At 36.2% G+C, this 25,897-nt stretch overlaps 2 protein-coding genes across 3 annotated transcripts in view; one reads left to right on the top strand and one right to left on the bottom strand.

Moving 5' to 3' along the window:
- Nucleotides 1–1,034, bottom strand: part of MTBP (MDM2 binding protein) — a 51,171-nt gene extending 50,137 nt beyond the window's left edge. Inside the window, exon 1 of the mRNA XM_023750957.1 lies at nucleotides 773–1,034. Coding sequence (XP_023606725.1) covers nucleotides 773–890 — 118 coding nt within the window. The 5' untranslated portion in view covers nucleotides 891–1,034. The remainder of the gene's footprint in view (nucleotides 1–772) is intronic.
- A 124-nt stretch (nucleotides 1,035–1,158) lies between these two features.
- MRPL13 (mitochondrial ribosomal protein L13) lies at nucleotides 1,159–25,160 on the top strand. 2 transcript variants are annotated; one of them, XM_014452683.2, is made up of 7 exons: nucleotides 1,159–1,289; nucleotides 4,493–4,616; nucleotides 10,245–10,338; nucleotides 12,660–12,720; nucleotides 16,581–16,667; nucleotides 19,780–19,901; nucleotides 24,867–25,160. In XM_014452683.2, exons 1-7 carry the CDS (start codon nucleotides 1,263–1,265, stop codon nucleotides 24,886–24,888), a joined length of 537 nt encoding a protein of 178 aa, XP_014308169.1. In that variant the 5' UTR covers nucleotides 1,159–1,262; the 3' UTR covers nucleotides 24,889–25,160. The 2 variants fall into 2 exon arrangements, with proteins under 2 accessions (XP_014308169.1, XP_023606724.1); XM_023750956.1 differs by lacking the exon at nucleotides 1,159–1,289 and adding an exon at nucleotides 1,677–1,790.
- The last annotated feature ends 737 nt before the right edge of the window (nucleotides 25,161–25,897 follow it).

Genomic DNA, 25,897 nt, shown 5'->3' with positions numbered 1-25,897 from the left:
TCACCATAAGAGACTCTCAAGAACAACATGTTGAACATAAAAGAAATATGCTCTGCTCAAGTCTTGTTATATCTAAAGCAAGTGGAGAAAATAGGAAACGCTCCCGGTTTGTGCATGCTAGCCAGGTGACATATCCAAAATTCCCCCCAAAGAAAAATTATGCTGAAAAGGAAACCCTGTCACAGCACCCTATACACAACCACATACACTTCCTCCTCAAAATGCCTGCTTGGTCAAAACAAACAAATAAAAAGTGCAATACCGGGTCTAGACAGGAGCACCAAAAAGCAGTGCCTTCTCCAACAGTTCAAAATGTTTTAAAGTTATGATTGTTTTGTTTGTGTTTCTTGTTTTTACTTATGTGTTGGATGTCTCCTCCCATTAGGATGTAAACTCTAAGAGACTAAGGGTCTTTTCCATCGTGTTCTTTTCTGTACTGCCTGCCTTTGCAACACAAGAGACAGATATACCTATGGAATGCAAATATTTCCAAAAAGCAGAAATTCCATTACTAAAGCACAGAGGATGTATTCAATGAAATTTGTACTGTTGCCAAGAACTTCTGGGCGCCAAAATCTTGCATCCACCAAGGTGGCCCTGTTTTTCCAGGAAGATAATGAATCATGTCAGCCCTCATCAGTTCGATCCGCGATAGGGTCCCAGCTCTCTGGGACAACTCGATAGTTTCCTCCCCAGCAGAACTTGGTAGCAAACTCCCATCCCTTCTCCTCCCCCGACAGCCGTTCCCGCGCTTTCTCAGCCCAGCACTCACCGGGCTGCTTCTCGGCTGCCTCCGAGGACGACGACCCTGGCGGGCGCTCCGGCTGCCCACCCACCGCCGAGGGCACTTTTCCTTGCCCCCAGATGACCAGGAGCAGGTACCGATCCATCGCTCCCCAGCTGCGCCCGGGTCTCAGTGCCCCGATCCCACATCAAAACAGCCGCGCTCCGTGACGCACTTCCGGTTCCCTTCTATTGAGGTCGGCTGGAAATTGTGTGCTCGCCGTTGGTTTTCCGCAGCTTTTCCAGCAAGGAGTGAATTTCGGGAGTTATTCTCGAGAAAGCCGCATGATTTCCTCCTTCATAACGAAATAGCGGGCGTGGGAAGGTCGGAGGGGACCCGGGAAAAGCGGAGGAGCGGCCGAGTGCTGGCCGGCCCAGGAACTGTCCTGCTTGGCTGGGTGCGTTTCCCGCCGGGCCTGTGATGCCGCGGACCGCCCCGGACGCCGGAGACCGGAGGACGGCCCTGCGAGTCGGGTAGCATGTCGAGTTTCTCTAGGGCCCCCCAGGTGAGCTCGGACTCTGTGGCTTGATGGGATTCATTACACTGGCAGGAGGAGTCAGTGGCTGCAGCTGGCCTAGTGAAGCTGAATGGGCAGGAAGCCGAGTCTTTGGACCAGGGGGTACCTCTGGGAAGCACAGATGAGAAGGTCGTGGCCCTGGCCCCTACTTGCTCGTGTTCTCTTTGTATTCGTTCCGCCCTCTTTTCAAGCAGCCCTTTCCATGTCTTTTGTTCCCGACAAGAGTTTTAGGAGAGAAGGTCAGAGAGGTAATAAGATGGATCACGTAGGTAGGGCACTGTAGATAATTGTCAAAATTTGTTGTTGTTGTTTTTTACTGAGTACAATGAGAACCTATGGGAGGTTTTCGAGCCAAGGCGTAACATGATCGCATGTGTTAAAGGGAGCACTCTGGCGTGCTGGGTTGAAAATAGACTGTTTAGAGGCCAAGAATCCCTTTGGAGGTGGTTGCTGTGATCCAGGCTGGCCACGATGGTGGCACAAACCAAGGTACTAGTAACCGTGTGGTGTTGAAAAATGGCCAGGTTCTATTTGATGGTGGCGCCTATAGGATTTCCTGAAGGACTGCAGGTGGGAGGATAGCAAAAGAAGAAGCAAGGGTTACTCCAAGGTTTTTGTGTCAGCTGCCAGGAGGGTGTGCCATCAGTTGAGGTGGGGAAGGCTAAGACTGGAGCAGGGCTCAGTTGGAAGAGCAGTTCGTTTTGTGTTTCAGTTTAAGTTGCCTCTGAGCCCAATTCTGCTCCAAGTGTGATTCCTTCCTGGGACAGGTCACTGTTACCTGTCCCCGATGAGGTAAATACAAGAATTAAAATCAAACATTTTAAAACTTGGATATTAGTTTGGCATTGTGGCAGCATTTTAATTTTTTATCAAAGTTTTTTTTCTTTCTGTATTGGTCTACATTGGATTGGGGGATTAACTAGTCTTTTGCTACGTGTGGTTTAAGCAGCACTGAAGTGCAAATGTTAAGAGGGCAGCTGGATCCAAGTGTAGAGTTCAGGGAAGAGGTCCAGGCTAGAAATGTGAATTTGGGAGTCATCAGCATTCACGTGGCATTTAAAGGTATAGGTCTGGATGTAGTCTTTGAGGGAGTGAGTATAGAGAAGAGAGGAGGGCCTATCGCCAAGTTCTGGGACATTTCAACATTTCAGAGGCAAGGGATAACGGGACAACCAGCAAAGTGGGGGGGAAAACACCACCGGGTAGTTTCCTGGAAGCCAAGTGAAGAAAGAATACTCAGGAGAGGGAAATGATCAACTGTATGGAGGACTGAGAATTGACCTATGGATTTAGGAGCATGCAGGTCATGGTAACTTTGGCAGGCAGTAGAGAGGTAGTGATAGGTGTGGGAGAACAAAAGCCAGATTGGAGTAGGTTGAAAAGAGAATGTGGAGAGACAGACTTAATAAAGAAAAAGGAAAGGAAAGAAATGAGGCAGTTGCTGTTGGAGAAGTGAGGTCAGGGGTTGCTTTAAAAAAAAAATTACTATGGAGAATTGCAATCATCTATAAAAATAGATGTCACCCACTATCAGAAAATTCATAGCCAATGTAATTTCATCTGTACCCCCATTGACTTCCTTCCCTTCTTATTGAATTTGAGGTAAAGAAGTGACTCAATATTTCATTAGTAAATATTTCAATGTGTTCTCTACAAGACAAGGATTTAAGAAAATCACAGTATCATTTATCAAAGCTAAATGAAAAATTAACTAATATCAAATATCCAGTATGCTTAATTTTCCAGTTTTATCCTATATCTTGTATTATACAAATACATAATATTTTTACAGTTTGTCCCTGTGGATTAGGATCCAAAAATGCAATAAGTTGTTGTTTTGGTAAGTCTCTCTTAATAAATAGGTCCCTTTTCCTTGCAATTTGTTGAAGAAACAAGATTGTGCTGTAGAATTCCTGCTGTTTGTATTGTTTTATTAGCTCATAAGCTGAGAATGGTAGGGAAAGGATATGGGCTAGAAGCTGTCTTTATTTACAAAAGGTATGATCATCTATGTAAAAAAAATCAGAATCTACAAAAAGCTACTAGAACTGATGAATATCTTTAGCAAGTTTGCAGGATACAAGACCAATATATAATAGTGAAGTGTATTTCTATATAGTAGCAACAAACAATCAGAAGTTTCAATTAAAATACAATAGCATTTACAGTGGCATCAAAATATATAAAACAGGAATAAATCAGACAAAGCATATGCAAGGGGAATTAAATAGAGACTAGAAAAATGAGAACAGGAGAAAAACAGAATTGGTAGCAGTTTTATAGGCTGATTTGAGGTTGTGATTATTAAGTTGAAAATGAAACCAGTAGCCTAGTTGTATTTTTTCCAGCATCGTGTAGCTGCTTGTGTATGTGCATAGAGGAAGCATCTGGTCGAGATCTTTCTGGGCTGTAGGTGTCCTCGAGTTTGAAGGTGCTGAAAAGATGGTGATCTATGCCTAAGGCAGCCTAAATATGTCTAAGGCAGTTGTTTTTTTTTTTTAATTTACGTTTATTCAGCATCATTCATCTATACTTTTCCAGCCACATTCTGCTATTTAATTTTCTCTTTGAATTAAACTCCTGAATAGTCTTCAGTTCCTAATTCACCACACATCTTCTACTTCATACAGGCATTTTATTACCCTTCCAGGTTTTCTGCTATGCCAGATAAAAAAATATAAGTCATAATGTAAAGGGAAATAAATATTTGGAATATTTTTAACACATTGCGTACCGCATAGAAATCTCTAAGACATACGCCAGGGACCACACGTTTTTGGGCAAACTGCACGTTATTTAAATCATCATAATGCACTTTAGGTGTTGTTTTTCAATAATTATAACATTTTTATTTACAAAAACAAACAATTAAAGTTCCTAGTACATTTTAACGTATGGTACTGCGTAAAACATTTTCCTCTATGAAGAGGGACCAAACAAAATTTACATAAGTATCTAGATTCGCTCCTTTTTCCATGGGCGTGAAAAATGAGAACACTCGTGAGCGGTCCTTAACAGATGGCGCGCGAAACACAAGAAAACTCCTGAGCGGTACGAAATGTGTTAAAGCATGATGCATATTACTAATAAAAAAGCAGGGAGGAAAAATTATCGTATTGTTCTTTGATGATATATAATAATTATTTCTATTTTAATTAGAATTTTATTTGTTTCCACTTCTGTTTTTCAAGCAATGGGCCACTTTTGCTCGAGTTTGGTATCTCTTAGATGGGAAAATGCAGCCTCCTGGCAAACTTGCTGCTGTGGCATCAATTAAACTTCAAGGATTGCATAAACCTGTGTATCATCAACTGAGTGAGTATCATTTAGACCTGTAAATTAACCACAATTTACATGCCAGAATAGAATCTTGAAGTAGTTTGAGTGGGCTGCTTTTAAGGACCTCTTTTTTTCCTGATGATCGTTTATTTCATTCTTGCTAAAAACCTACTAGAGCACTAAAATGAATCTGACTTATTCATAGGAAAACCATACAGACCAGTTTGCCTGGGACAACCCCAGTTTATACCATTGCCCCAGGAAAATTATCGGTGGCCCCCTCTTTCACACTCAGAAATATCCTGATTTGGGCTATAAATTATATGTTAATTTCTATCCATGTTTCTTCACGCAGCAATATACGTTTGAATGGACAGGTTTTAAAAACGAGCAAATAAGCTTGCCCTCTCTTCTAAAAACCTTTTCCTCCAGAAAGGTATGTAGAACTAGCTAGGCATGGAAAGTTTACTTTTTGCTTTTTTAACACTTGGAGTGCGGGAAACGAGTTAAGTCGGCTCGCGTGAATTGCGCGTACTCCGCGGGAGCCGTCTTTAACTCGGTTCATATAGATTTGCGGTGGAGTGCGGGAAACGTGTAAACTCGGGCCGATTGTAACTGCGTATTACCAAATATTTGTTTGTAATCCACCCTTTTGGTGGATGGAACAAAACCAAAAGACAGAGCCATCTTATATTTTGGCGGGAAATTCACCCGCACTCCAAGTGTTAACTCGGTTCATATAGATTTGCGGTGGAGTGCGGGAAACGTGTAAACTTGGGCCGATTGTAACTGCGTATTACCAAATATTTGTTTGTAATCCACCCTTTTGGTGGATGGAACAAAACCAAAAGACAGAGCCATCTTATATTTTGGCGGGAAATTCACCCGCACTCCAAGTGTTAAGTTAATAAATTTGCTTTTCTGTATCCTTTTTCCAAAACAAAACAATTTGTTTTCATACTAAAAGACTTCTGCTTATTATAGACTAGCAGCCTGATGCACGAAATTTGTGCACAGGTAGTGTCCCTAGGTCTCGGCCGGCGATCAGGGCCAATCAGGTTCCCCGCCTCCTCCTTCCCTCACTGCCTCAGCGCCCCGCCATGTTCCGAGCTGCTCCCTGGTCATCAGCGCATGTCATAACAAGTGATCGAACTCCTGGTCTCGCAGTCAAACTCCTGAGGGGACACTTTGCATATTAGCCTTTTATATATAGAGATCATATATACATAGACTAGTAGCCCGTTGCACGAAGATTTGCGCAATAGGCCTTCCTTCCCCTGGCTGCTGGCACCGGTTTTCCTCCGGCACCCAGGACCCAGGCCTTTGGTCTGGCCGCAGTGGAGAAGCCAAGCCTCTTCAGTCTTCAGTCTTCAGTCCTCTTCAGTCTTCAGTCTTCAGTCTTCGCTACGTGCCTGCGTATGCAAATTAACTGCCATCTTTGTTGGGTTAATTTGCATAGTCACTCTGATTGGCTGGTGGGCATAGTGGAGTGACACCAATTTGCATGTTTCTCTTTTATTAGTGTAGATAATTTTGATTGACTTCACTTAACCTAGGCCAGTGATGGCGAACCTATGACACACGTGTCAGAGGTGACACATGAACTCATTTTTTTGGTTGATTTTTCTTTGTTAAATGGCATTTAAATATATAAAATAAATATCAAAAATATAAGTCTTTGTTTCACTATGGTTGCAAATATCAAAAAATTTCTATATGTGACACGGCACCAGAGTTAAGTTAGGGTTTTTCAAAATGCTGACACGCCGAGCTCAAAAGGTTCGCCATCACTGACCTAGGCTCATCACTGTTCAACCTGCTGGATCCAGGTGTCATTCCTCATCTTGCTTGACCTGTCAACAACATTTGTGGTTGATCACAGTTTTAATTACCTTTTTATTTTGTATCATGAAATATGTATACAAAGAGATAGAAAGAGATGTATCTATCTATATAAATATAGGTATTATTTTAAAAAAAATTAATGATGATAATGAACTCAATACCCATGCACTCAGTTTCCAACTTATTTTTGCAATTACAAACAACATTGCTTTCAATATTCTTGTACCTTTTTCCTGGTGCTCACATGGAAGCGTTTATCTGACATCTCAGTAAAACAGGAATTTCTGGGTTCAAAGCTGCCTGGAAGCTAGCTAGTCTTTATGCCAATGTCTTCTCCTGCCAACAGCATGTAAGTTTCTGTTACTCCTCATCTTTAGTAACACTGAATATTTTCATTCTTTATAATTTTGAACACTAGATGTGAAATGCTCTCTCTTAATGGTTTTAATTTACATTTCCCTGATTACAAATGCAGCTATCTCTTCATTTGTTTATTAGCCTTTTATCAGTTCCTCCTCTGTGAAATATCTGTGCATGTCTTTTGCTCTTTTTTTTAAACTGGATTGTTTATTCTTTACTTTTTTCTAATTTTTATTATGAAAGTTCTAGCTTTTTCAGAAATGTTCAATATTGTACAGTGAATTTTTTTATGCCCTTAACTTGGATTCCATAGTTCTAAACATTTTATCATATATGTTTTACTCAGTCATTTGAAAACAAGTTGAAGATGTTATTATTATCTTCCCTACATACTCTAGCATATGTCCCTAAGTGAAAATATATTTTCCTGTGTAACCAAGTGCTGTTATAAGCAAATAAATAAGTTAATTATGCAGTTTAATATCCAGTGCAGTTTCAAAGTTCCCTAGTAGTCCCAAGAATATTTTTTTAACTATTACTTTTTTGAACTATGGTCCAACTAGGGTTATGTATTGCCTTTAGTTATGTTTTGTTTTAGTGTCTTTTAATCTAGTATAATCCTTCTCTTATTTGTTTCTTACAATTAATCTTGTAAGGAGTCCAGGCTAATTTTCATGGAGAGAACTTTTTAAAAACACATTTTTCACTGTTTTTCTGGGATTCCATTCTTCCTCTTTCTTCACCCCTTATTGATTCCATTTTCCCAGTTCCCTTTTGCTCTCTTCAACTTTCTGAACTCCCAGTCATTTTTCTCCCACTAAAAATTGGGTGTGTCCCAGAGCCCAGTCCTTGGACCTCTTCACATTCTCTATGTGATCGCATTCAAGCCTCATGCCTCTAAATACAGGGTGGGGCAAAAGTAGGTTTACAGTTGTGAATACATGAAACCCTGTTTATTCTTGTATTATTATTTATTAATTATTGTATTATTTTCATACTGTAAACCTACTTTTGACCCACCCTGTATAATCTCTATGCTCATGGCTCCCAAATTTATGTCTCCAGTTTTGACCCTTTTCCTATATTGCAGACTCACATAGCCAGATTTCTACTCAGAAAAATCTTGGGTGTCTAACAGACATCTGCAATAGAATAAGTTCATTTGAAGATGTTTTACTTCATGATTTTCTCCATCCGACCAACCTGTTTCTTCCATTTTTTCCCATCTCAATTAATAGCATCTCTTCTTTTTTAGTTGTTCAAGTTAGGAGTCTTTGCTTTATCTCTGACTCCTTTACAGTGATATCAATAAAGTGATAAACAAGATCTCTTAGGTTGTCTTTGTAGAAACGCAAATGATGCAAAATTTGGGGGAAAGTGGAGTTAGCAGTAGAGACCTAATTTCCTTTTTTAGGTATAGCACTTACCTGTCACTAAATGGAGGTTCTGCTTCCTGAAAAGCAGGCCATTATTACAGAAGTGTTCCTTAGACACTGATGAGTAATCATTCTGCTGGAACACCAGAACTTTCCTGGTTGCCTGTCAGGCCATCCCTTTCTAGGAGAATCACTTTTTTATGAAATTAGAAATTTACATTTTTAAAGGTTGAATTGTAGTTTTGTTTCACACTAAATTTAATATATAACTTACATCAGCAAAACTTGCCCTGTCCACAAGATGTCACTAAAATCAAAACTTAAAGAAAACAGTTTTCAATTTATAAATATGTTGTGTATTTAGTTTATTTCTAACATTTATTGGCCGAACCAGTATTTATTAAACATGCATTATTTGCTCATAATCACTGCAAAATGTTTATTTGAAAAGTGACATTCAATTTTCTGTCTGAAATACATCAGTCTGTGCATGCTTCGGTGTCTCTGGTTCTCTTGTCTATTTCTTTAAATATTTTAAGGACTTTTTAGGGGAAAAAAAATTATCATGCTCTTAAAGTAACTCAGTTTGCCCATTTTTCTCTTGCTATTCAGTTAAGTGTCAATCTTTTTTAAATGTTACTTATTGTATTATTTTAATTCTGCCATCTAATTTTGCAAATAAATTCAGCTTCAATGGAAAGTTAAAGATTCCATTTTCCCTCTAAATAGGTGTCATGGAAAGATCCTGAACAGGGTTTAAGTAATCTGGTGTGTGAGCTTTTGGCAAATCACTGAATCTTAATGGGCCTTAGCTTCTTCAACTGTAAATGTCTGGCTGAAGGCTAAGGTATTTCAACATTCTTTGAAACTATATAGATATCTCGTCAACCTCTTTGTTATTTTGGTTCATTTGACCCCTACTGCCTTAGTAACCTACCATGCGTCACTTTTAGTAACGTTAGTCACTTAATTCACCAAATACTATCAAACTATCCTTTTCGACACACTAACAGCAAGCTTCCCAGGTTTCCCTTCACACCTCTGGATTCCCTTTCAGTCTAGTGAAGAAAGCTCACCTTTATCCTCTTTCCTTTACCCTTGTCCTGTATAGACTATGAACTTCTCTCAGAAAATTATCTCAAAGTCTAAGTTCTGTATAGAATCACATACTGCAGTCTTTAGTTTTCATATACAATGCTTATTTATACTTTTTATTTTTTCAGTGGTGTTTTCTTAAATGAATAAGCTTCTAGAATCTTTTGAAGTTTATTTTTTCTATTAGTAGAATAAGCATTTAATAAATGTTTCCGATTACTTGATCTTGTCCCATATAGTAACTCGTGAAAACTTACATGTTAACATTTGTGGGGTTTTTTGTTTTTTGGGTGTTTTTTTTTTAGATGAACAGCCGAACTTAGGGGTACTTTTCACTGGAAAATTAGTCTGATACATATATTTTAATTTTCAGGTCATCCCACCTGTCTAATATGAATGCAGAGTTGAGAGTGACTGTTTAAATTTAACAAGTTAAATATGGTTGAGAAAAACATTGGGTTAGGAGTTAAGCATAAGATCATAGTACTCTTTTCTCTACGTTTGAGAAGAATAATAAATTGTGATGTTTTACATTTGTTTTCAATTTACCTATTGGCAAAACATATGCTTTTTATAACTACATGCATATTGTTTTCATTTTCTCTTCTGTTTTTAAGGAAAAATTTATACTAGACATTTAAAAGCATTTAATATAAATACATTTTTAGTGAAGTGAAATTATTAATAGAAAGACATAATAGAAATAACAATAATTTGCCTTTAAAGATGTATTGTTTATATTGGCATCTTTATTAAATCCTCTTTCACCTTCCAGTGTTGAGATTTTCCAAATGGCTAGCCAACTCTTTCTATACTTAGATGTTATATAAAGCAGTAACAGAAATCCATTCAAGGATGTTGATGTTGTACTGTGACTTCCTTTATATTTTTAATGTGTTGTTTAGACTTTGGTAAGCTTTATAAATAAGGTCACTTTTACTTAAAGATTTTTCATATAAAATTTTATCTTTTTTCTTTTTAAATCTAGGTGACTGTGGTGATCATGTTGTCATAATGAACACAAGGCACATAGCATTTTCTGGAAACAAATGGGAACAAAAAGTATACTCCTCACATACTGGGTAAGACGATGCCATTGTCACAGAAGATAGGCGGTTGAAATGTATTACTTTAATAACACCATTGATCTTATTTAAAAGAAAAATGTCTTTTCAAAATTTGGCATTTAAAAAAATACTAATTTTACTCATGGTAATGTATAATTTACTCAGTCAAAAAAACACAAACCTGGACCAAATCACAGTTATTACTAACAGAATTTGTTTTTCCTTGAAACTTTTCACATGAACTTTTCCAATCAAGATTATTCTCATTTTTTAGCCAATATTCTCATTCTTTCTTTCTGCTTCCTATAATTCATCTGCTATTTCCAGAACCATCCTGAACATCTGAAAGTACTTGAGATGTTTTAGTGGCGAGCAAAATCCCAAGTTTGGAAGATACCTAAAATCTCCACAACATCCCTTTGGAGTTATAGGTGTCTCTGCCTACGTTTGAATAATACCAATCTCATAGCTCATAAGACAGCCCATTCATTCCACCTTTGAAGTGCTCTAAATTTCAGTAAGATCTTTATGCTATTGAGTCATAATCTGTTTTTCTCCTGCTTTCACATTGGTTTTATTTCTTCTCTTTGAGACAAAGTGAAATAATTGTATCTCTTCCACATAACATTCTTCAGATAATTTTGCGACCATCATCAGCAGGTGCCCACTGGTTTATCTTTTCCTTGGGCTTTAAACATCTGTGGTTCCTTCCGGTGCTTTATATGGCTTCACTTCAAGTATCCCCACTGTATCGTGGTCACTCTTCTAGATAGAATCATTGCTTTTTGTTTCTCTGTTTCTGTTGACTCTTGACTTACACTTTGGACACAGTATTTTTATTATGCTCCTAATATTTTATTGCAATTATGTATTCAGCATTTATCTTTCTAGTTGTAAAAGTTTTAATGCCTGCTAATGTTAGAAAATACAGAGTTTAGAGAAGGAACTAAAAATCATCTTCATCCATTAACTAAATATTTTAATATATATGTTTATATCTTTTTTTACTTAATTTAAATGTTATTTTAGGTCACTGTGTAGTAGTGCACAATATAATTTACCCTACTTAATCATTGCTGTTTTTGAAATTAAAATTTTGACTTTTATAAAGAGCTGGAAAACAAGCCAACTGAGTATTGCATTACTCAAGTTGTTCCCCTCCTCGGAATTTCAGTATAAAGTCCAAACTTCTGAAATATAATGTAAATGGGATTATGGTTTAGAAGTTGCCATCCTAGTTTTAAAAATAGATAATCTTGAGTGTAGAAGGTGTAAAGTACTTTTTTCCTATGGAGAGAAAGAATACAAAAATAGAAGTCTAGCCCTGGCCCGTTTGGCTCACTGGATGGAGCGTCGGCCTGGGAACTGAAGAGTCCCAGGTTCGATTCCGGTCAAGGGCATGTACCTTGGTTGCGGGCACATCCCCAGTTGGGGGTGTGCAGGAGGCAGCTGATCGATGCTTCTCTCTCATCGATGTTTCTAACTCTCTATCCCTCTCCCTTCCTCTCTGTAGAAAATCAATAAAATGTGTAAAAAAAAAGAGAGAGAGAGAGAGAGAGGTAAAATGAGTTACCTAATATTAGACTGGTAGCCAGTAGGAAATCTAGAGAGAGAGAGAGAGAGAGAGAGGTAAAATGAGTTACCTAATATTAGACTGGTAGCCAGTAGGAAATCTAGATTCCAGACTTTAATCTGTGGTATTCAAGTGACTGAGCTACCTCTAATATTATCCCAAATAAACACATTTTTAATTTCCAATTTACACATTTTATATATTTTTTTTATCTGAACACAATGAAATATTTTATTACTTAGGGGCAACATATAACTCTTAGTTAATAGGAAATAGAATCATGGCCTCTTTAGAGTTTGAACTTTATTTCAGAACCAGATGGTCTACCATTGTTTTCCCCAAACTTGACCACTAGCTTATGCAGACGTTTAGTCTAATTTGGCAGGGAATTTTTACCATTGCTTTTTCTTTCTTAATTCAAACAGTGATAAACTACCCCAGGATAAATGAATGAGTGAATGAGCGAATGAGTGAATGATGAATAACTAAATTCCAATAAAAATATAAGTAGTTATGCCAAGAAATTTTCCAAGATGTGGAACTTTTTGTGAAATAATGATGGTTTCCCACATAAAATAATAGTATTTCATATAGCATAGACTACTACTTAATTTTTAAGACATTAATGAATAGCATAGTTTCCAGAAGCAAGTATAATTTCATAATAAAAATAGTTTTATATTATAAAAGAATATTCAAGAATACTATACCATAGCCTACTCCCAGCTTTAATGTCTTTGCTTCTTTTTGCTTCTTTTAATAGCTACCCAGGTGGATTCACACAAGTAACAGCTGCACAACTTCACCGAAAGGATCCAGTGGCAGTAAGTCTGTTGGATTCCCCCCCATCCACCCATGGAAAAAGCAGACATTGCTTTTTCAATCTTTTTCCTCTTCTAATGTAGCTAGCATTCAAGACTATAAATTCTTCATATTAACTCTACCACACAAGCTTTGATAAGTGTTATTATCCAGTTCTATATATTTTAACATTACTATTTTGTATGTTTTGCATTTAGTCAAAGAATTGTGATGCTTTTTAAAAAATTTCTTGACACCTGCTGGATCACCTAAAATATATGTTTGCTGAAAATGTCTTGGGGAGAAAGATATATATACTACATGTTTATCCATTACAGCAAATACGTCAACTATATTCTAATCTTATATTCTTACTGACATTTTTTGTTCACTTGATTTATTGATTATCTGAAAGCGCTATATTAAAATTTTAATTGTAGATTTGTTAATTTTTTTCTTGTAGTTCTGTCAGTTTTTGCTTTGCATATTTTGAAGATTTAGCAGTAGAAAAATTTAAGTTTGGAATTATAATCTTCCTAAATAATTGATGAGGGTGTATGCACCTCTTTATCTCCAATAATGCTTTTTAACCTGTCTACTTTTTAAAATATTAATGTAGCTCTATAAACCTTCATTTGATAGTATTAGCCTAATATAACATTTTATAGTTTTACTTTCAATTTTACTGCGCTGTATTTTATTTTTTCCTCACTTTCTCACCTTCTTTTGGATTGGTAGAGTTTATTAGAAGTCTAAGATTAATCAATATATTTACTTTCCTTCAAATCAAATCAAGGAGACCTTAGAAGGTTTTTAATACCCACTTTCCCTCACAATCAATATGTTTTCCCTATCCTTAAGATATTTTTAAATTAAATTTATTAGGGTGACATTGGTTAATACAATCATAAAAGTTTCAAGTGTACATTTCTACAATACAAGATTTGTACATTGCATTGTGTGCCAACCACACAAAGTCAAGATTTTTTTAAATCCCTTCAATTCAACATTCTTGTTATTATTTTATACAGTTATTTTTTTTTATGATTTTCTTTGCTTACAATCCCTTCACATAACTCAGCCTTCCTTCTGGGTTTAATTTCCTTCTTAAGGAAACTTTACTATTTGTTTCTTTTTTAAACTTTGATAGTACACCATAACTGTTACACAAATTATAGTTTTAATATTAAAGTTTATATGTTAATCAGGTATCCTCACTGAACACTAGGAGGCAGTATAATTCAACTTTTTGATGTTAAGAATTTGGCATTGGGTAACATAGTAATTTCATTTTTTTTATATAAACAAAGAATGAAATGTATTACAAAATGTTGGATGGAGGCTTGGAAACTATTTCAGAGTTAAATCCATTTGAATTATCACCTCGTTAAAAGATCTTAATTTTTTTTTAAGTCCTAATTTTGACTCTGTGTTGGCATATTAAGGAAGAGGTCAATGATTTTACTTCCACTACCTGTCTGTCTGGAGCAATGAGTTTCTCCCAGCAGACAATTTGCGAGTCAGTACTTAGTGTATGTGACTTGTAAGAGAATGTGTTTCATAGTGCATTCTTCTGGTATTCATGGAATAGTATTTATAAAATACATAATTAATACATTTAGTAGTTATTACTAGGTTATTAAATATTTCAAAGCACTTTAAATCACTTAGATCATTCCAAACTCAAATAAATATATTGATTCAGCCCTTTCCTTCTGTCCTTTATCCTTCTGTCATATATTTTAGTTTCTTTAAGAGCTTTTGTGTACTTACAGTTTTCTTCTAACATGGTTCCTTTCTTCTGTTTCTCCACCTCCTATAACTAGTTAATAAAGTTCTCTTGTGTGCATTAAATGGCCCATGCCCTGGGTTACCAGTTATCTGAGAAAAGTGATGTTTTTAAACTCACCTTGTTTTATCTTTTTCACTTTCTGAATTCCTTAAAGCATTTGCTTAAGTCTATATAGCTAGAATTACTTGATTGTATGTGCATGTTGTGTCATATTTATTTGGGGGATATTTATGTTTGTGTATTTGTCTTTTTCTCCTCTCAGCTTATAACCTTTTCACATCTTCTCACTTTTTCTTAAGTAGACTGTTATGTTTGCATTTTTAATAGAGTAAATTTTTAAAATACCAACTTGTTAATTCAAGTAAGTACAACTAAATTGTTTAAGAACATGGAAGCCAAATGCCATGTAATCCTACTAATAGAGTAAAATTGCTAAAGGGATGATTTTCTGAGTATGTAATGACTTGCTGGCTTGCTTATCTAGAAAAGTTGCTGAATAATTCTAACATTGTCAGTTTCTACAGAAGACTTTTTAAAACATTAAACATTTTAAAGGCTAGTTTCTAGATCAGTGCTGTCCAGTAAAACTCTCTCTCTACCTTGACGGAAAGTTCTGTGTCTGCACTGTCAAACGTGGTCACCCTTAGCCACAGGTGGCACCTGACCACTTAGAAAGTGGCTGTGTGGCTGAGGAACTGGATTTTCTATGACTTAATTTTAACAATATGTTAATATTTAAATAAAGTCTCCAGAACATAAAGTACTAACAGAACTAAGCTAGAAAATAAATGGAGTATATTTATGAGATGTCATTAGCTTTTATGTGTAGAAAGGTTTTGATGAGAAAATAGAAGGAACAGAAAATCCTCTTGTAGTGAAACCCTGTTCTAACATGAATTGTTTTAAGGCATTTAGCTTTAATGCATGTGAAATTATATCCTTGAAATGTGAGTACAGGTGAGGAAAATCTATACAACACTCCAAGTGTCTCCATCAGCAGTTTTGTGAAGAACTCACCTTATATTACTATACACTGTATGCCAGGAGGCCCCCGGGAGTGTATGGAACACAGGGTGACACTGTGTGGCCTTCTCTTGACAAAACATACATGAAATCACTCTCAAACCAACAGTGAGGATAACCATCAAAGGGGAAAAGTAAATCATGGAAAGGTTAGTTTGCCATATTGGTAATGGGTTTGGTAGAGAAAAGAGACTTTTTGTCTCCCTGGTAAGTTATGGAGAGAAACACATGAAGATGTGATTTCCTGTACTGTGTGTCTGTTCTGGGTGTTCGACTGCCTGGTTTGAATTCGAGCATGGACACTTATAGATACACTAGAGGCCCAGCGCACAATTAAATCGTGCACATGTAGGGTCCCCTAGCCTAGCCTGCCATCAGGGCCATATCCACACCCTGCAATGCCTTGCATGGTCTGCGGACACTGCCGGTGCCCCGCCCCACCCGAGCCACTGCTCATTTGGTCATGACTACCACAGGCCTTTTATGATATAGATTATATCAGGGGAATTCTGTAATCTCACTACATCTGTTTCCTCCTCTGTGAAGTGAGGCTCAGCATTGTAAACAAGATCAGATGTAATGAATGCACTGACCACTATATACAGAGCAAGTTCCATGAATGTTAGCCATTACCACTATTGCAGATTTGCGGCCTCTCAAGTCAGTGTCATAACTGTCTGTATGGTCAGGCTTAGTGTTTGAGGTGGGAACCTCCTGCTCTAGTCACTACACAATAAATATTTGAGCCATAGGTGTTTGTAAGAGCTTAGAGAACTTCTTAGTCTAGCTAAAATTGGCACACAGGATATTTTTAATCTCTTCCTTTTGTCCTTTCTGCTAATTAAAAAATAAATTAAACAAATATAGAGCCTAAAGAAATAGTAATGTGTAAATAGTAAAAGTTCCTTTTCTATTGCTGCCACATAATGACTCTGGTCTCGGTTTGTTTCCTTTCATATACCTATTGTCTTAGCCCACTGGTTTCCATCACTGTCTAATTAAATCTGCCTTCTTGATATCACAAGTCATATTTGTATGTTACTGACTCCTAACTATGTGTTTTTCCAGATTGTAAAACTAGCTATTTATGGCATGCTCCCAAAAAACCTGCACAGGAGGACCATGATGGAGAGGCTGCATCTTTTCCCAGATGAGGTAAGTCAGTGGTCATTGGTAATGACACTTATCCTCAATTAAATACTTTCTCTTCTTTTAAAATAATTGTGGTCCTTCACCAAAATATAAATGGCCTTTATGAAATCACAAGAATTTAATAACTTCTCTTTATGATGATACTGTCGCATTTTTTTAAATAAACTATAATTTCTAAAAGACACAGAAGTAATATTATTTATCCCAGTTTTAAGGTAGCCAGGTTTGAGTGGAGATGTTTTAAGTATTCATGGTAGTTCAGTTGAACAGTAAATTACTTAAATAATTTCAGACTATAAAATAAATGAGCCCATTTTCCCAAGAATGGATTGTTAAATATTCAAAAGCTTGACAACACTTGTTCTTGTCAAGGCATTCATGCATTGCTGATGGAAGTATAAAATGGTGCAAACCCTCAAGGAATCTGGCAACTATGAAGCATTTCACAAAATACATAAAGAGATTCCTGCTCAATCCAGCAATCTCATTTTCAGTCTGAAAATATACAAGGTTACTATTTTTACATGATTTATTATAGTAAAATAATAGAAATAAATGCTTACTCATAGAAAATTGAATAAACTTTGATATCCACTCAGTTGAGTACTATTGTAAAAATAGAAGGACAAACATTGTTGTGACTTGATAATTAATGTTTTTTCCAGGATATATTAGTGAAAATAAGCAAGGTGACAATGTAGATAACTTACCACCTTTTGCATGCATATATTCATATGAATGTTTACACACATATCTACTATATCTGCTTTTTGCATAAAGAAATACAGGAAGAATAAATGAGAAAATGAAGTTGGCTATTTACTGGCATATGGGCACAAAGAGATGAAAGGAATAGGGAAGGAAATGAGAATTGGGGAGGAGAATACCTTTTAGATTATTTTTTTACTTTAACTTTTTAAAAATTTTATATATCTATATATATAAAAGACTAATATGCTAAGTGCCCCTCCAACCGTCTGATCGGTTGCTATGACACGCACTACCACCAGGGGGAAGACGCTCAAAGCAGGAGCTGCCGTGACACACACTTTACAAAGGAATAGCACCACAGACCTGGTGCTGACAAAGCAACACTCAGCTTCCCCCAAGTGGGACATAGGCCCCACCACCACCCTGGAGCAACACCCCACCAAATCACAGCCAACACTGTCGAGACCCCATGGCACAAAATGCGGCCCACAGCCCAGCACAGCCCAGAAACAATCACTGTGGGCACCAGGTAACGACGTCACGTAGCAACGCCCGACTTCCTCCCTAGTGACTAGCCTCTTTGCAGTTTCTTCAGCCCAGGAACACAACTTGCTTTATAGCCAGGTCCAAACATTTTACAGTTTAACCAAATGTCTGTGAAGTGTTTTCCCATGCCTCATCTCATTTGATCCTCACAGAAGTCCTGGAGTAGGTAGATAGGGACTCGGTAGAATCCTATTTTCTTTTCATTAGCCAGAAAACGGAGATTTAGAAAGCTTAGAAACTTGACCCGACTGAAAAGAAGTAAGAAATGGTGGACCTTGAAAATGACTTCAGGTTTTCTCACTGCACAGAATATAGTCAAACACTGCTGCAGTTAAATATTTTACCCTTTGTTCTCCCTGCCTGATCTACAATAATAATCTGCTTTGTGTTGATATTTACTGCTGTGTTGCTGACAATTACCTGAAAGAGAAGTTGGGGTGCTTCGTGGGCTGGAAAAAGTATAGCTAAATCAGAAAGGTATAATTAAACAAGTTTATATAACTTGTCTAATTAAACAAGTTTATTCTATATCTATAAAAGGCTAAGTTGATTTGCGCCTGCACGATACATAAAAAGCTCTTGCTGGTGCCAGTCTCACACGTGTGTTTTGATCTGTCATTGTCAATCATAAATTTGGTTGACACTTCTATTTTAAAGGGCAAATCTATTATAAAGGGCAAATAGCTATATTAAAATATTTCTTCTAATTAATTTCCTTTCATTGTGCATGAATCCGTGTACCAGGCCACTGGTTCATAAAATAAAATGCCAGTATGAACAGAAGTAAGCACAGCAATGCCCAGATCTTATTTTCTAAATGCTGTCCCCTGTTGAAAAGGAAACTTGTTCCCTTTAGGAAAATGGTTGATTCTGATTCTGAATGAGAAAAAACACAAACTTATTACAGAGTATACTCATGCAAAATACTAAAATAGTAAGTAGCAGAAGGTAAGGCAATGCTCAAACACCAATAGAGAAATACCAAAATAAACATAAGGGGTAGGTTGAATTGGTGCCTACTGACCACATATATGACTGTATTAGCCTTAAGATGAATAGTAGTGATAAATATGTTGAATAGAAAACAAAAATCTATGAGCCCACAATGACAGTCTAAAATTTTTTTAACTTGTTATAATTTGTCTTCTCCTTTCTGGAAAAGGAAAAAACTTTTCTCTAGAGAAGAATGTCATCTAAAAAAATGTAGGAATGATGCTGAATTTAAAAGGTGACCATTATCAGCATATTCTATAGTCATCAGGAAAAATATTATTGTAGAACAGGATATTTAGTTTCAAGACATCATTGCACAGAGAAAAGATACTATTTGAAGAAGAAAAGATAAGATACTTTTATATTAAGTATCTGGTAGACAGACACCAACCATAATCAAGAGGTCAAACTTGCCATCATTATGGGACAAACTGACATCATGTTTTTTTCTGGAGTGTGGATTACAAGTTTGTAGCACTGGAAGTACTAGACCCAGTACTTGCATTTATCAGACGAAAAATTGTGAGAATGAACCAAGGCAGTGCCTTTTTGAAGTTGAAAGAAGGGGAAAACATTAAACTATACATATGTGTGTATATTTAAATAGAACTTAGTGACTTCATAGTTTTCAGAATTGAAGACGTCTAATTTATCATAGAAATATGCCAAGATTTAAATATGAAATATATTACTACTATATGGTAATTTCATTGATCTAATGTATTTTTCAGGGATTTTTCCAAATTTTATTTTTTCTCACTTTATAAATACTGCTTTTGTTTATTATTTAATACTAAGTATTACTAATTTATTACTAAAGAATATGTTTTAAGAAAACTTAAGCCTAAATTTTCATTTAATCCAGGATATACCAGAAGATATTCTTAAGAATTTAGTGGAAGAGCTTCCACAACCACGAAAAGTACCCAAACGTCTAGATGAGTACACACAAGAAGAAATAGAGGCTTTCCCACGATTGTGGACTCCGTAAGTCTTTCTCTTTCCCGTCTTTGTTTTTAATGTTTGTTTTTTTAAGCTGAGTTTAGTATCCCCTCTTTCCTTAAATGATAAGGCTCTTGAGGTGGAAAGAGTGACCTTCTTTTTTACTTTCTTGGATACCCTTTGCAGCTTCTACCCGCAAATAAACTCTAGATGTAGATAGTTTCTAAGTCTTAAGACCTTGCTAGGTAAATGCAAAGGTGCTCATAGGTGCCTATGATTGTCAGATATTTTGTTTGGGGGTGACATTATTTGGATTAATTGTAGTCTCTTAGAATGATAAATGAATTGTCATTACTTAAAACAAAGTGATTTTCCATTTTCCAGATTGCTTCACTAAGCTGAGACTATTATGTAATGAAAAGTCGTTAATCCTAGATACTTATAGTCTTAATCCAAATTGAAAAACAAAAAACTTCCTCTTTTCTGTAGTTCCCTATACCTCAGGTCTGGAAAGCTGCTTAGATTTGACATACTCTGTCTCATCTGATTGCTTCCAGGTTTCTTTGCCTGGTCTTCCATCTCTCATGACCTGGCTCTTCCCTATCTTTTCAGCTTAAATTCTCCCCACTCCACTGCACTGTTCAAGCAATAGCAGACTGCTTAAGACTGGCAGTCTTTTTGTCCAATTTAACTTTTCCTTGCCCTTGTTCTGCTGTTACTTCTGCATGAAATAAGTCCCTCACCCTTTCTTTTCATTCCAGGTTTCCTTGTAGCAGGAATATGTACTAGATACCAGGCTCTCCTTTATGCTATTAAAGTTGTGATCTTTCCTCACAAGTAACCACACAACATACAGGGTGGGGCAGAAGTAGGCTTACAGTTTGTGAGTATGCAAAACACAGAGTTTATTCTTGTATTATTACTTATGAATTGATGCATTATTTTCCATCTGAGCAGCTGTAGACCTACTTTTGCCCCATCCTATATATTAACTTGTGTTACCAAAATAATTAGGTATGTATAACTTAGTAAAATTTGAGGATATATTATATGTGTACTAGTTACTAAACATAAATCAGTTAATATTTTATTCTGCACTTTAGAGCTAACATCAAATCTAGTTAGTTTTTATTACTGTGGAATGTATGTAATAAGGAAAAAGTTTGCATTTTTGGATTATCCAAAAATTATCTAAGAAACAGATAATCTTTGAGTTCAGGACTAACAGAACTTTCCACAATCATGAAAAAGCTCCAAATCAGAACTGTCTACTGTACTAGCTCTTGGCCACATGTAGCTCTTGAGTACTTACCCTGAGCTAGTATGACTGAGGAGCTGAATATTTAATTACATATAATTTTAATTAATTTAAATTTTAATAGCCTCATGTGGCTAGTGACTACCTTAATGGACTATGCCATTTTAGTTATTTACAATGTCATAAAGTTGTAGTATTGAATGTTATTATGTACACTAGAATTAAATTATTTGAGGTATCATGCAATGCAGTCCATTGAAAATGGGATTTCTTCTTACTGGTACATTTGCTTTCATAAGGAAAAAAATTTTTTCCTCATTTTGGAGAAGGAACTTGCTTAAAATATGCTTCTGTTCCACCCAAAATAGCTAAGCCAAGAATATAATCTTTTTTTCGAATGTAGTAACTGGAATTTATCCAAGATAGATCTGCTGGTGAATCTGCAGAGACTTGACTCAAACAGATGTACCTGGATTGCATCATAAATAAGTGGACACAAAAATAGCTTGTTTTGTTTTTTTGTTTCCCTAGCAATAAAACTTGAAATATTTTCATAATATAAAAATGTACATTTTGTAATTGGAATTATCATTAGCTTTTGGTTAAATATTAATTTTTCTCCTAGACAGAAAGCTTTTGAACAACAATAATAATTGTCAAACTAAGCATTGAACCCAGTTGGTGATTGACAACATTTTTTAAATCTTAATTAAAAGCTACCATTGTTAGAATTTAATTTAAATTATTTTAAATTACTTACAAAATTCTCTCAGGCCTAACTTAAGCAAACAATGAGATTTTTTTTATGTAGTTGTTTAGTCATTTTCAAAACAATGGTAAATAAGGAGGAAAGAACTAATTTTTGAGAAAACTATAAATACTTTTTTATAGTTAAAATCCATTTTCTCATATGAGAAGTATTGCCTATATACCTCACTTCTTAAATTAATGGATACACTTGATAGCTTAGTACTTTTACATCTTATAGATATATATAAATGTTATATGTTATGAAGTTACATTTTGGGCTTTTTGATGGTACAGAGTGGATGTGTGTTTGCCATGTGTAAGTGTGTAGGGTGCTCACTTAGAATTTATTTCTCAAACAACAACAGCACTATCCTTTTTTTTCAAAATTTGCTGAGATTATAGCTTTCAAATGGTTAGCTTATTTCATTACTATCGATAATTATTTCCATAATCATTGCAGTTTTGCCAACACATTACAAAACCACAATAATCATGGAAATCATACTGCTAGCACTGTAATGGAAATGTTTCATTATGTAGGTTAAAAATAAAACTTGGATCATTTTAAGCTCTTTGTTTTCATTTTTTTAAAATTCTGTGAGAGAACTTTCTTAGGAAAAACTAGGTATATGAAAATTTTCAACTAGAATTGCTTCACATTATCCACAGTGATAAAACCAAACCAAAAAAAAAAGAAAGAAATGGATTTTTATGTCTCACACATTAAGTCAGTACTGTTTTATTTTAAGCAAAATCCTCACCTTTGTAGAGAAATTAAATGTGGAAAGTTTCAGCATCAATAAATGCTTGAAAATAGATGTTTAATATGAAAAACCCTTGTTCATAGTGTTTAATGCCCCGCACAGAATGTGCTATTAGAATTGTGACCACAAGAGAGAGAGGGTGGTAGGGATGAAAGGGAGGAGGTATGAGGACAACCATGATCGGCCCTAGAATTCTCTTCCCTGAAAGTAGGATTATGTTTAGGTTGTTTATAGGTAATCAGGCAGCTCTGGGGAAAGAAAAGAGGGTTCCAGATGCCAGAACATTAGCACTGGAAAGGCAGCCTGGAGAGCGTCCTGTCCAGTATAGCTCTAGGACACAGCAGAGATGTAAGCCTAGTGCGTGCCCTCTGATGCAAAAGCCTTTAATCCTAAACATTTACAGATTTCTAGTTTTTGTTAAATTCATATCCAGAAAATCCTATTTTTCCCACTGCCTTTATAAAATATGCTTCAGATTAGAGACTTAATTACAGACAGTGGAGAAGGATTTTTACCTTTTCAAAACCCAAGGAGCAAGGATCTAGACATCTTCAAGATTTTCCATAATTTCATGCTAGTCTAGTCATGTAACATTTTCCTATAAGATTTAACTTAATTCGCTGCTCTTCAGTATTAGCTGGACCTGGGAGCAAAGTTACATTCCAACTTTTCCATTCATTTTAACCAGCTCAGCATTGGCTCAAACCATATACCTCAGTATTTCCAGTGCTGAATTTTGCTCAAATTAGGCATTCTAAACTGTTCTTTTGGATATGAACAGATTAGAACTAGTTGTTAAAATAAAAAGTAATCTCTCTTTAAATGATCAAAACCAAATCATTTACTATATTAGCCAACAGAATTTAAGACTTCAATGCAATAATTGAATGTAACAATTCCTGTTAGTTTTAATTGAATGAACAATAATACGATTTAAACAAATTTCTAAGTCTTTTGAGTTTAATTTTTTTTCTTAAAGCACTGTTAAGCCAGGCTGGTGTTATTCAGTGGTTGAGTGTCGACCTATGAATCAGGAAGTCACATTTCTGGTCAGGGCACATGCCTGGGTTGCCACCTTGATCCCTAGTAGGGAGTGTGCAAGAGGCAGTCAATCAATGATTCTCTCTCATCATTGATGTTTCTATCTCTCCCTCTCCCTCTCCCTCTCCCTTCTTCTCTGAAATTAATAAAAATATATTTTTAAAAAATAAATGCACTGTTAAACTTTTTCTAATCAGGCTGGTGGTGCAGGGCCAGAAGAAATGAGTGTAAAGGCACCATTACTCTGCCTCACTGTTACCTGGACAGCCTTTAGTTCAAGGGATATGTGATGTCACCGGATTTCCTGGAATGGTTAACTCTAAATAATCTCATCTATACAATGGAAATGACTTAAAACTCAATCAAACCAACCTTTTACTGTTGTTAAGATTACTCTGCTATCCAAATTTTATTCTAGTCTTAAATATTTTGTTGGAGTAAGCATGATACTGAGAAATGATTTAGGAATGAAAAGACATAAGACCTATCTGTAATACTTTAGCAATAAAGATAAATTTTTTAAAAAGAAGAAGAGAAGACATAAGACCTAAAGGAGAAGAATAAAATACTTTGAGATTTATTACACGTATACCCAATTTTATGGACTTACAATGGAAATTCAGATGCTTTTTTCCCTTAGAAAATAAATTATCCTAATGGAGCAAATAATATTAAGTGTCTCTAATTAAACTGTATCATAAACTTGGTGTTTTATAGCTTTATATTTTATTTTATTCACAAACCAAATGGATTTCCCACCATTTTACAATGAAAACTAGAATCTCCCAAAAGATTTTTCCTTAAGATATTTTTTTGTAGAAATGTCCCATTTTCAAGATAATGTAAATGTGTTGGCCTCTATCATTCCCATGTTCTAATTTGAGCCTCCGCATTTTTGAGATGTATTTGTTTCATGTTATTGAGATGCAGTGTTTTGTAAGTATCTAGTCCCTTGGCCATAATATTGTGCACCACCACCACCCCTGGTGGCAAATTAACCATCTGCACTTAACCATTCTACTTGGTAAGGATTTGGCTTTAGTGTTTTTCATCAAAAACTTAGAAAATAATGTCTGTAGATGTTTCTCGATGAACAGTTAATGTCATGTGAAATTGGAGAAATAATCTTCCTTCATCAGGCGAGTGAAAATGAAATAATGATTCACGAAGACATAAATGTTGATTTTTTTGTTTCAGACCTGAAGATTACCGGCTGTAGAGAAATGAAAATTGCAGAAAATCACAACGAGGTGATTGAAACTTCTTCCTGATGAGTTTCTCCTGACCTGCAGGGCCAAGTGAAGCGCTGCTACATTGGGGTGGAAGCTGTTATGGGCGCTGAAAGGTGGTGGAGAAAGGTCAGAAGGGATCTTCCTTCTATAGGAAATGGCAATAGAATACATTATTTTATAGAACTGCTGTCATGTAAATTGGATTTGAATGTTATCAGTGGTGATAAGAATAAAGTTGGCTAACTCACTTGGCTAACTATTCCATTTTGCATTTATGAAAAAAACAAGCCCTGGGTAGCATTGCAGTGAAAGTTGCTAATAAGGACCCATCTATGCACATTTCCTCAAGTTCCCCACCACTCTTCCTGCTAACTGGGAAGAGAGCCGCCTTCACTTTTCCTTCCATGACTACTTTATCTAACCTCCTGTCCTTCTAAATTGACCCTTCCTTTCAGCAGGGTAAGATTTCCCCTGAAGTATTTACAAACTGCTACCATCCTTTCCCCATCTAGCCTCTTGGTTCCCATGATACCAAAATAACAAAGTAATGCCTAACTATTCCCTAGAAACCTCACTGCCCGCTCTGTGCTGTTTGCAGACCGCTGTGCCATGTCTCTATAACTCCATAGGCTCCTACTCACTTCTGTCCTGGGCACTTAGATTGAGCTGCTGGAATAATCTAGCAAAATCTGGTCTCTAGAAATTAAATGCTAAGCCACTGTATTTGGCCATTTTTATGATGTTTTTTTCTTTCTGTTTTCCTTTCTCTTGCCCTAGCCCCGTGGTAGGCAAACCGCAGCTCTCGAGCCACATGCGGCTCTTTGGCCCCTTGAGTGGCTCTTCCACAAAATACCACGTGGGGGCGGACACGTACAGTGCGACTGAAACTTCGTGGCCCATGCGCAGAAGTCAGTATTTTGTGGAAGAGCCAGTATTTTGTGGAAGAGCCACACTCAAGGGGCCAAAGAGCCCCATGTGGCTCTCGAGCTGCGGTTT

Source organism: Myotis lucifugus, unplaced genomic scaffold (assembly GCF_000147115.1).
Source record: "Myotis lucifugus unplaced genomic scaffold, Myoluc2.0 scaffold_17, whole genome shotgun sequence".
NCBI classification, from domain to species: domain Eukaryota; kingdom Metazoa; phylum Chordata; class Mammalia; order Chiroptera; family Vespertilionidae; genus Myotis; species Myotis lucifugus.
Note: the sequence above shows the minus strand (reverse complement) of the source record. Positions and strands in the feature narration are given on the sequence as shown.

Excerpts from the sequence above, each read along its gene's own strand:
- MRPL13 (XM_014452683.2), top strand. The coding sequence starts at position 1,263 with ATGTCGAGTTTCTCTAGGGCCCCCCAG. Across the intron at positions 1,290-4,492 it reads GTTTCTCTAGGGCCCCCCAG|CAATGGGCCACTTTTGCTCG; the intron begins GTGAGCTCGGAC and ends CTGTTTTTCAAG. Across the intron at positions 19,902-24,866 it reads TTCCCACGATTGTGGACTCC|ACCTGAAGATTACCGGCTGT; the intron begins GTAAGTCTTTCT and ends TTTTTGTTTCAG.